We start from the raw sequence: 11,645 nt of genomic DNA on the forward strand, positions 1-11,645 counted from the left end.
TTTTTTTTGAGATGGAGTCTCGCCCTGTCACCAGGTATAGTCATGTGATCTCAGCCCACTGCAACCTCCACCTCCCAGGTTCAAGTGATTCTCCTGCCTCAGCCTCTCAAGTAGCTGGGACTACAGGCACCTGCCACCACGCCCAGCTAATTTTTGTATTTTTATAGAGATGAGTTTCACCATTTTGGCCAGGATGGTCTCAATCTCTTGACCTTGTGATCCAACCGCCTCGGCCTCCCAAAGTGCTGGGATGATAGGCATGAGTCACCATGCCTGGCCTGTTGTTTGTTTTTGTTTTTGAGACAGAGTCTCAGTCTGTTACCCAGGCTGGAGTGCAATGGTGTGATCTTGGCTCACTGCAACCTCCACCTCCCAAGTTCAAATGACTCTCCTGCCTCAGTCTCCCGAATAGCTGGGACTATAGGTACATGCTACCACACCTGGCTAATTTTTTTTATTTTTTTATTTTTGGTAGAGATGGGGTTTCACCATGTTGGCCAGAGTGGTCTAGAACTCCTCAGGCTCAACTGATCTATTCGCCTTGGCCTCCCAAACTGCTGGGATTATAGGCATGAGCCACCACACCTGGCCTATTATTATTTTATTGGAAATAGGGTCTCACTATGTTGCCCAGGCTAGAGTTGAGCTCCTGGGTGCAAGCAATCCTTCTGCCTCAGCCTCCCAAAGTTGGAATTACAGGTGTGAGCCACTGCATCCAGCCAATGCACTTCTATTTGAAAGAACAATGCATCTTTCCAGTCTCCTTACTTCATCCAGGCAGGAATGAACATGCCTATATTACCAATAGGGAAAGTAAAAACCAGAGATAGAATGATGAGACCAATGTAATCCCAGCACTTTGGGAGGCTGAGGTGGGCAGATCACTTGAGCCCAGGAGTTCAAGACCAGCCTGGGCAACCTGGCGAAACCCCGTCTCTACAAAAAAATATAAAAATTAGCCAGGCATGGGGATGCATGCCTGTAGTCCCAGCTACTCAGGAGGCTGAGGCTGGAGAATTGGTTGAGCCTGGGAGGCAGAGATTGCAGTGAGTTGAGATCATGCCACTGCACTCCAGCCTGGGCGACAGAGGGAAACCCTATCTAAAAAAAAAGAATGATGAGAACGAGAGCACTTTCTAGTTGCGGTGTCGGGATCAGGACCCTGCTCCCTTCGAGTCCAGCCTGGACCTCTGTCCACTAGCCACTGCTGCTAGTCGTTCGGCAGTGAGACGCAGTGCCCGAGGCTGGCTTAGGAGAGGGAGAAGGACCCTTTCCGCTTTCTGACTGGGAAGCTTGGGCCATGTAATAATCATAATAATCATGACTGCCACTTACTGAGCTCTTATCTTGCTAAAGTTTTTTTTTCTTTTTTTTGTTTTTGTTTTTTTATTTTATTTTTATTTTTTTTTTTATCTTACTAAAGTTTTTTATAAACATTGTCACATTTCATTTCTACATACTCCCTATTCTATGTTATACCCCACAGGGAGATAGTTCCTTCTATCCTCTTGTTTTTTATTGTTTTTTTGAGACGAGGTCTTGCTCTGTCACCCAGACCAGAGTGTAGTGGTGTGATTATAGCTCACTATGCCCTCGAACTCCTGGGTTCCAACAATTCTCCCACCTCAGCCTTCCAGCTAGCTGGGACTACAGGCACATGCTACCATGCCAGCTAATTATTTTACTTTTATTTAGTAGAGACAAGGTCTTGCTATGTTGCCCAGGCTGATCTCAAACTCCTGAACTCAAGCAATCCTCCTGCCTTAGCCTCCCAAAGTGCTGGGATTATAGGCATGATCCCAGCCCATGCTTGGCCACTTTCTCCCTCTTCTTTATTCTCTTTCCCCTAACTATTCTCAGGTGAATATTATCTTCAAAAATGACATGCAAACTATGGCATACAGTGGCTACATGGGTACATACACACACACACACACACATACACACACACAGACACACACCCCACCTGAGGCCCAGCTCAATGTGACATCTCAGCTTTTCTGTTGTTGGGATTTTATGGCAGTTAGCCACGTGAAACTTCCTCAGGGGCTGCAAACACAAAGCCATTTCCCCATTTTTATTTCATGCAATTCAGTGCAAGATCAGTGTGTACAAACACATAAATATATGCATGCATTTAAAAAATAGAGTAATTTCGCCAGGCATGGTGGCTCACACCTGTAATCCTAGCACTTTGGGAGGCCGAGGCTGGTGGATCACAAGGTCAGGAGATCAAGACCATCCTGGCCAACATGGTGAAACCCCGTCTTAAAAAAAAAAAAAAAAAGAGTAATTTCCTCTGGGCACAGTGGCTCACGCCCGTAATTCCCGGAACTTTGGGAGGCTGAGGTGGGTGGATCACCTGAGGTCAGGAGTTCAAGACCAGACTGGCCAACATGGTGAAACCCCTTCTCTACTAAAAATACAAAAATTAGCTGGGCATGATGTATGGCTGTAATCCCAGATACTCAGGAGGCTAAGGCAGGAGAATCGCTTGAACTCGGGAGGTGGAGGTTGCAGTGAGCCGAGATCATGCCATTGTACTCTAGCCTGGGCAATAAGAGCGAGACTCCATCTCAAAAAAAAAATAATAATTTCCTATATTTATCTCATAGATGGAGACATCTCATATCCACCTCATTCAACCCTTAGGATACTTCTGATGAACTACACAGAACTGGCCTTACCGACCCAAATGACAAATCTGGGGTTGAGAGAAGGGAAGTAATTTACTCAAGGTCACACAGCAAGGAAAGGCAGGTCAGCAGGTCACCGGCAGCATTTTCATTTCACTGTGCAACACATGGCACACATACACACATACTGCAAGCCCCTCTCCATTCACATATATGCCCCTTGCACAGGTGAGTCCCGCACAAACTTACCACTTCTCAGCCTGTTGTGGGTGGAGAGCTGGAGAGCGTTTTCAGGGCAGTTCCAGCGTTCCCAGGCAAACTGGAACTTGCACTCCTCGATGCCACTCTGAGCACCCAAGGCCACGCTAGTTGTGTAGGTCAGATAAGCCTGGCAAAGGGAAACGGGCTGTGAGCGTCTGCCCGGTGTGGGCCATCTAGGATGGGGGGAGCAGGCAGGACTCAGATAGGCCAGCTCTCCATCGACAATTCACTATGGGTTCCTCTGAGTGAGGCTCTCTGGCACTGTCCCCTCCCCTCTTTCTCCAGAAAAGTCCCCTTAGGGTCCTCAGTGGGTAAAGGAAGCCGGAGATCATCCTACCTTCGGACCTGTTATCAGGAAATTGTTCACTGACCTACCAAAAAGAGAAAAAGTGAGGCAGAGGTGAATGGGGATGAGGCAGTGGGGGCTTGGAATGAGGGTAGGAAAGGACTTACCAGGCAGAGGCTCTGAATGTGGCACAGCATATGCCCACAGCTGCCCAGAGCACAAACAGGTTCCCCATCACCCTGCCTACCCCTGTGGACCAGGTCCAGCTCAGGGCCGAGCCCAGAGAAATGAGGAGAGGGCAGTCTTCCTCAGTATTTATGTGAGAAAATTCTGAATGGCCAAGGGGGAAAATCAGCAGCGCTTCTCATTTGTTTCTCACTGGCAGGGCTGCAGGAGCCACTGATCCAATGGGGGGACCCGGGAGGAGGGACTCAGTTTTCGAGGAAAGCCCCGCCCTGCCCAGCCCCTCCAGCCCTTCCCTCCCAGACTGAGAGAGAGGCTGAAGCTTTTCTCCTACCCTTGAGCTTTCTTTATTCTATATGTCAATTTTGTCTCTTCCTGCTTCTTTGGCCCATTGCTCAGAATCACGTAGGCCACAGCAGGTTGGGTCCTTAACCCTGAAGGCAGGTCACCTATTCTTGGAGTTACAATGTCCTCATCTGTCAGTGAGCCTCCACTCTCTGCCCTGCCTCCTCCCCAAGCTGTTAATAATCATAAAGCAATGCCATTTGGGGCCCCCACCTACTAATTTACCCAAACCAGTGAGTGCACCATCCCTCCCACTCCCTTCCAGGCTGTGAGGTTATAGAACTGTGGGACTATGGAGCAGGGACACTTCAGAGTTCGTCTCTGTATCAGTCCCTTCCACCGCATTCTAGCAAAGTAAGTGCTAGTAAATTTCCTTCATTCCTAGCAAATCTATCCTTTTTTTTTTTTTGAGATGGAGTCTTGCTCTGTCGCCAGGCTGGAGTGCAGTGGCACAATCTTGGCTCACTGCAACCTCCGCCCCCAGGTTCAAGTGATTCTCCTTCCTCAGCCTCCCAAGTAGCTGGGACTACAGGTGTGTGCCACCATGCCCAGCTAAATTTTTTTGTATTTTTAGTAGAGACAGGGTTTCAACATGTTGGCCAGGATGGTCTTGGTCTCTTGACCTCATGATCTGCCTGTCTCGGCCTCCCAAAGAGCTGGGATTACAGGCATGGGCCACTGTGCCCAGCCCACAAACTTATCCTTTTATATCTGAGGGTTAGATCTCCAATTAGTTGATTTCTGATATGTCTGAGAACCAACCTTTGGGCCACCCAGAGCTATATTTGGGAAGACTGATGCCTTTCTTTCTTTCTTTTCTTTTCTTTATTATTATTTTTTTTAGACAGAGGCTTACTCTGTTGCCCAGGCTGGAGCGCAGTGGTGCGATCTCAGTTCACTGCGGCTCTGCCTCCTGGGTTCAAGGGATTCTCCTGCCTCAGCCTCCCAAGCATCTGGGTCTACAGGTGCACACCACCACACCTGGCTAATTTTTTTTTTGAGATGAAGTCTTGCTCTGTCGCCAGGCTGGAGTGCAATGGCACAATCTGGGCTCATTGCAACCTCCACCCCCAGGTTCAAGTGATTCTCCATTCTCAGCCTCCCAAGTAGCTGGGACAACAGGTGCATGCCACCATACCCAGCTAATTTTTGTATTTTTAGTAGAGATGGGGTTTTACCATGTTGGGCAGTATGGTCTTGATCACTTGACCTCGTGATCTGCCTGCCTCGGCCTCACAAAGTGCTGGGATTACAGGCATGGGCCACCGTGTCTGGCCAATTTTTGTATTTTTAGTCGAGAAGGGGTTTTGCCATGTTGGCCAGCCTGGTCTTGAACTCCTGGGCTCAAGTGATCTGCCCACCTTGGCCTCCCAAAATGCTAGGATTACAGGTGTAAACCACTGAAGCCTTTCTTTCTGATACCACTTTGTTACTAGGACTTCAGCTTCTTAGGCAGGAATCTGTCTTTTTTTTCGAGACAGAGTTTCGCTCTTGTTACCAAGGCTGGAGTGCAGTGGTGCGGTCTCAGCTCACCGCAACCTCCGCCTCCTGGGTTCAAGCAATTCTCCTGCCTCAGCCTCCCAAGTAGCTGGGACTACAGCGCGTGCCACCATGCCCAGCTAATTTTTGTATTTTTAGTAGAGACGGGGGTTTCACCTTGTTGACTAGGATGGTCTCGATCTCTTGACCTCGTGATCCACCCGCCTCAGCCTCCCAAAGTGCTGGAATTATAGGCGTGAGCCACCACGCCCGGCCATGGAATCTGTCTTTTATTTATTTTTTTTGAGACAGAGTTTGCTCTTGTTGCCCAGGCTGGAGTGCAAATGCGTGATCTCAGCTCACTGCAACCTCTGCCTCCCATGTTCAAGCAATTCTCCTACGTCAGCCTCCCCAGTAGCTGGGATTACAGGCATGAACCACCATGCTGGATAATTTTGTATTTTTAGTAGAGATGAGGTTTCACCATGTTGGCCAGGCTGGTCTCAAACTCCTTACTTCAGGTAATCCACCTGCCTCGACCTCCCAGAGTGCTGGGATTATAGGCGTGAGCCACCGCACCCATCCAGAAATCTGTCTTTTAAGTTCACTTTGGGTTCTTAGTGCTTAGGAAGGCGCCTGAATAAATGAACGAAAGAACCTGTCTTTGATCCTAGTGGGTACCATTGGATATGGTTGGGGACTAGAATAAAGGGGTGGAAGTCTTTCTTTGTTGGTGAAGCTCTTTCCTACAGCTGGGAAAGGAAGACTAGAGAAGTTCAGAGGAGGAGGCCGGGGATGAGGAGGAGAATAAATAAATAAATAAATAAGAAGAAGAAGAAAAAAAAGAGAAGTTCAGAGGAAAGCATAGATGGACAGTCCCAGTTGTGATTCTATCCTGTGACCATCACAGCATCCAGATAACTTCCCAGCACCGTGGACCTGGTTTGGGTAGGAAGTGGAGCTCAGAGATCCCTCTACCAAAGGATTTCTAGGGGCCAAAGAGTCCCCAGATGTCTTCAGGGCAGTTCACTCCAAGTATGGGCCAGTATTGGCATCAGTCTACAAACTGTTGTCCTTCTGAAATAAGATAATTGCGAAAATAGAAGTGTTTAGAAATTTTTATAGCAACTTGGAGCAATTTTAGATATGCTAAACCTAAGAGGAAATTTGGGCTCCTATTTTATATGTCGTTTTTTGTTTCATTTCTCTGGAAGGATGAGGACAAAAAGCCCTAATGGACTAAAACTCTGCCTCCCAGCCCCAGCAAGCTCTCTTGCTTTGATTGCTTGTGGGCTTCTCTGCTTGGGGAAAATAGGTGTCCTAAACTTGAGTCACGTGAGAAAAGCCAACTGAGTTAGCCTTAGCTGCCTTTTCTCTGTCTCCTACTTTTCCCAGTCAAGAATCTAATTTAACTTTCACTTCTTAAGACGGCAGGGTTGATTTGCATGGCACTCACTGTGGGGTCAGAACAGGGTTAGTGATAGCTCTGAGGAGGTCCCCTGCCACCTTGAAAGAGTTTTAGGAGTAACTCGGCATTCACTTCCTGTGTGTACGTGATTGGGTCTTATGCTTCTGTGTCCCCCACTGTACCTGGCATTTAGTTGGTACTCTACAAAAAATACTCTTATTTTGAAGATAGTTTTTTGTGTGCAAACTGTGCTTGCTCCTGCTCGGATTCTATAAAGATCATACAGTGTCTCTAAATGGAAGTGAGAATTTATATAGAGAGGCCTCTGCTCCAGGTATCAGGAGCCCTGGGCTTTGGCTACTCATTTGTGGTATGACCATGGGCAAGCTATTCGCCCAGCCCAGCTGGGAAAGTCTTTTTCTTTTTTTTTTTTTTTTGAGACAGAGTCTTGCTCGGTGACCAGGCTGGAGTACACTGGCGAGGTCTCGGCTCACTGCAACCTCCATCTCCCGGGTTCAAGCGATTCCCCTGCCTCAGCCTCTTAGTAGCTGGGACTACAGGCGCTTGCCACCAAGCTCAACTAGTTTTTTGTATTTTAGTAGAGACAAGATGGCCAGGATGATCTTGATCTGACCTCATGATCCGCCTGCCTCAGCCTCTCAAAGTGCCACCATCTATAAAATGAGAGAACGGGGAAGATGTTGAAGGCCGAATGCCCACTAAAGACTTTCCCAGCTGGGCTGGGCATGGGGCTCACGCCTATAATCTCAGCCTTTTGAGAGGCTTAGGCAGGAGGATCGCCTGAGCCCTGGAGTTTGAGGCTACAGTGAGCCATGATTGTGCCACTGTACTGTAGCCTAGGTGACAGAATGAGACCCTGTCTCTTAAAAAAATACTTTCCCAACTCTCTGTCTCTCTTTTTTATTCTTTTTTCTTGAGACAGAGTCTCACTTTGTCACCCAGGCTGGAGTGCAACGGTGCAATTTTGGCTCACTGCAACCTCCGCCTCCCGGGTTCAAGCGATTCTACTGCCTCAGCCTCCCAAATAGTAGGAACTACAGACGCTCACAACACCTGGCTGATTTTTGTATTTTTAGTAGACGGGGTTTCACCTTATTGGCCAGGCTGGTCTCGATCTCCTGACCTTGTGATCCGCCTGCCTCAGCCTCCCAAAGTTCTGGGATTACAGATATGAACCACCATGCCCAGCTTCCAACTCTCTTACATGTTGTAATCCTAACTTTAAAATTTACAGCCTTAGGCTAGGGCTCACTCCTGTAATCCCAGCACTTTGGGAGGCAGAGGCAGGCAAATCATCTGAGTTTAGGAGTTTGAGACCAGCCTGGCCAAAATAGTGAAACCCTGTCTCTACTAAAAATACAAACATTGCCGGGCACGGTGGCTCAAGCCTGTAATCCCAGCACTTTGGGAGGCCGAGGCAGGTGGGTCACGAGGTCATGAGATCGAGACCATCCTGGTCAACATGGTGAAACCCCGTCTCTACTAAAAATACAAAACATTATCTGGGCATGGTGGCGCGTGCCTGTAATCCCAGCTACTCAGGAGGTTGAGGCAGGAGAATTGCCTGAACCCAGGAGGCGGAGGTTGCGGTGAGCCGAGATCGCGCCATTGCGCTCCAGCCTGGGTAACGAGTGAAACTCCGTCTCAAAAAAAAAAAAAATTATATCTGGGCATGGTGGCTCACACCTGTAATCCCAGCTACTCAGGAGGCTGAGGCACAAGAATCACCTGAACCCTGGAAGCAGAGGTTGCAGTGAGCCAAGACTGTACCACTGTGCTCCAGCCTGAGTGACAGAGTGAGACTCTGTCTCAAAACAAAACAACAACAACAAATTTACAGTTTATTAATCCCAGCGGTGATTGTAGGCCAGAAATCTTATCTCTTCAGTTGGGAGCATTGGAATTATCTTTTGTTTGTTTGTTTTTGAGGAGTCTCACTCTGTCACCCAGGCCAGTGCTGCAATCTCAGCTCACCGCAACCTCTGCCTCCTGGGTTTGAGTGATTCTTATGCCTCAGCCACCCAAGTAGCTGGGAGTACAGGTGCCCGCCTCCACACTTGGCTAATTTTTGTATTTTTAGTAGAGAGGGGGTTTCACCATGTTGGTCAGGCTGGTCTCCAACTCCTGGCCTCAAGGGATTCGCCCAACTCGGCCTCCCAAAGTGCTGGGATTACAGAGGCGAGCCACTGTGCCTGGCAAGAATTATCTTATGTATGTTTAAATCCTGCAGTTGACCATTAAATGGGCCTTTAAGATGGATACCTAGAGGATAACCAATGCCTTCTTCAGAGTCCTTTGGGGTATATATACATAAGACCCCTTCGGGACTGACCAAATTTTTCACTGTAGACAGAGGTTTCCTGGAGAGAATAATGAGAAGCATTCCACATCAAGTCTGTAAATCATTTCCAGTCAACCTGTGCATCAATTTCCTTAATCCCAACTTTATTGTCTCATTAGCTTTTTAAGTTTTTTTTAGATGGAGTCTCTGTCGCCCAGGTTGGAATGCAGTGGCGTGGTCTCGGCTCACTGCAACCTCTGCTTCCCAGGTTCGAGAGATTCTCCTGCCTCAGCTTCCCAAGTAGCTGGGACTACAGGTGCATACCACCATGCCTGGGTAATTTTTGTATTTTTAATAGAGACAGGGTTTCACCATGTTGGCCAGGCTGGTCTTGAACTCCTGCTCTCAAGTGATCTGCCTGACTCCTAAAGTGCCAGGATTACAGGCGTGAGCTACCACTCCTGGCCTCATTAGCTTTTAAGTAATGAGAAGCCAACTCTTGGTTTCTCTCTTGCAGGAATGGAAATCTAGAGCTGAAGCCTAGAGCAGAAGGTGACAATGGGAACAGATGAGCCTATGACAAGATACATTGAATAGTAGTATCTCTGAAGCCTTGGTATGCTGATAAATGATTAGCAACTGGCTTGGGTGCAGGAGATAAGGTATGTATCTATGTATAATGTCAAGTAGAACATGTAAATAGATATGAGGAATAGGCATTTGCACCTCTGGAAAGGTATTATCAGGTAATCCTGAAGGCCCTTTTCACCTCTAATGTTCCAGGATGACGAGATTCCAGGAGTCCTAGGGAAGCACTGAGGACTGTAATTAATAAAGGACATACCAACGTCACCCTTGCTTTGCCCAGCTTCAGGAAATTCAGAGGCCATTCATGGAACCTCAGAGCGTCTGAGCTAGAGAGTCCCATTTGACAAGGAGGCACCTGAGACCCATAGAGAACTTATTCAGGGTTACACAGTGATTTGGGGCCAAGAGAGCCTGGATTCCACCATCCTGGTTTGCTCAGGACTGAGAGGTCTCCTATAGTTTGGGGCTTTCAATGTTAAAGCCTGGAGAGTCTTGAGCAAATCAGAATAGCTGGTCACCCGACAGTGGAAGTATGCCTCCTAGGCCAGTGTTTCTTTCTAAAAGTTCTTTCACTGAACTTCCCAAATCCTTCATTCCCCAACATTTCTTTCCCAGGCTCCTTGCAGGGCCTTTCCCCTGAGCCTACAGGGGTTGATGAGACTGTAGGAGCAAGTTGCAGGAGAGTTGAGAAGGAGTAGCGAGGGGGCGGAGGTGACTGGAGAATGTCAAAAGACAAAGAGGTAGGATTTCTGACTTTTTACACTTCTCTGCTAATTAGATAAAGGATAGGGGCAGGGGGAGAATGAGTCTCCATGCATATTCTTCTGAGCTGTGACAGGGAGGAGCAGAGTTTAGGGATTTTCTGCCCCTGGTCTCCACCCCTCCTCCTTGGAAGCTTCTAACCCCCTGGGGATACTTGACTCCCTGTCCAAATGCCACAGCTGCTTGAGCTCCTGACCCTCCCTTGGGCCCCTTCAATTTAGCCTCAGTGACTTACCAAGTTGCCCCAACAATATGCTCTGGGAAAAAAGTGGGATACCTTAGTTTTCCTTTTTAGCTTCAGGGTTCTGGGTGTGGGCAGGGAAATGAGGTCCTCCTGTATGAAAATGGGAGCAGTTGGTGGTCTGTTGGTTGCATGGGCCTGTAAGGACAAGGGCACATTGAGTGGGGATGGAGATCAGTCTGCAAGCCATGACTAGATCTGTTTTGTGTTGGAAAGTATGTTTCCTTCATCAGTCTGGGCCCTGCCAATCCTAGCCACACAGCGATCTCGCCCAAGGATAGGGACCTGTTTCTCCCATCAGACTGAAGTACCCAAATGCCAGAGACTCCGTCTTCACCATTAAATTTGGAGGGGCTCACTCAATACAAGGTTCCAATTGGCTAAAGCCTCTTACTTTTTATTCCCTCATTGTTTTAAACCTCCATCTCTGTCCTATTCATCTCTGGATAGGACATAGAAGTTCTTAATTAATGTTTCTTAATTAATTGTCAAAGAAGAAGGTGTGGGACTGGTTGCAGGATTTCAGAAGTTTTCAGAGAAATATGCATCCATCCATTCATTTATTAATTCCAAAAATATTTACCTACTCAGTTCAGGCCAGGACTCAATACTTATGAGTTCAAGATGAATTAGGAGATATTTTCATCCTGTAGAAGTTCACATTCTGGTCTGAGAGAGAGAGATGTTTAAATTATTTTTAATAGTACAGTGAGATAAGGAACGTTGGGAAGGTGGGAGGGATGGAAGTAAACAGGGATAAATAAGTAAACGCCGTAAAAGGGACTTTTGATGAAGATCTGCCATCTGCCGGCAGTGAGTGGTACAACAGGCTCTTGTTGCCAGAATGTGGGTTCAGTACCGGAATTTTAGCCATTATCCAGTACCTGCCTAATGGATAGCCAGCCTAGTGGTTGGCACTGAACTGTAAAGCTTGTAAAGGGATCTTTGTCTTTGAAAATTTTGCACTATGCTTATGGATGTAAAATATAGTTGAAAAAGTTGTCTATCGCCGGGCGCGGTGGCTCAAGTCTGTAATCCCAGCCCTTTGGGAGGCCGAGGCGGGTGGATCACGAGGTCAAGAGATCCAGACCATCCTGGTCAACATGGTGAAACCCCGTCTCTACTAAAAATACAAAACATTAGCTGGGCATGGT

The 11,645-nt window shown here is 47.6% G+C and overlaps 1 protein-coding gene and 1 pseudogene across 1 annotated transcript in view; one reads left to right on the plus strand and one right to left on the minus strand.

The window, feature by feature from the left end:
* WNT8A (Wnt family member 8A) overlaps window positions 1–3,418 on the minus strand; it is a 7,738-nt gene extending 4,320 nt beyond the window's left edge. Inside the window, exons 1-4 of the mRNA XM_017500983.2 lie at window positions 3,351–3,418; window positions 3,235–3,268; window positions 2,878–3,024; window positions 1,962–2,049 (exon numbers count right to left, since the gene is read on the minus strand). Of these exons, the coding sequence (XP_017356472.1) occupies window positions 1,962–2,049; window positions 2,878–3,024; window positions 3,235–3,268; window positions 3,351–3,418 (337 nt within the window). The remainder of the gene's footprint in view (window positions 1–1,961; window positions 2,050–2,877; window positions 3,025–3,234; window positions 3,269–3,350) is intronic.
* A 585-nt stretch (window positions 3,419–4,003) lies between these two features.
* LOC108284298 overlaps window positions 4,004–11,645 on the plus strand; it is a 9,952-nt pseudogene continuing 2,310 nt past the window's right edge.

This window comes from Cebus imitator, unplaced genomic scaffold (genome assembly GCF_001604975.1).
Source record: "Cebus imitator isolate Cc_AM_T3 unplaced genomic scaffold, Cebus_imitator-1.0 Scaffold274, whole genome shotgun sequence".
Classification (NCBI taxonomy): Eukaryota; Metazoa; Chordata; class Mammalia; order Primates; family Cebidae; genus Cebus; species Cebus imitator.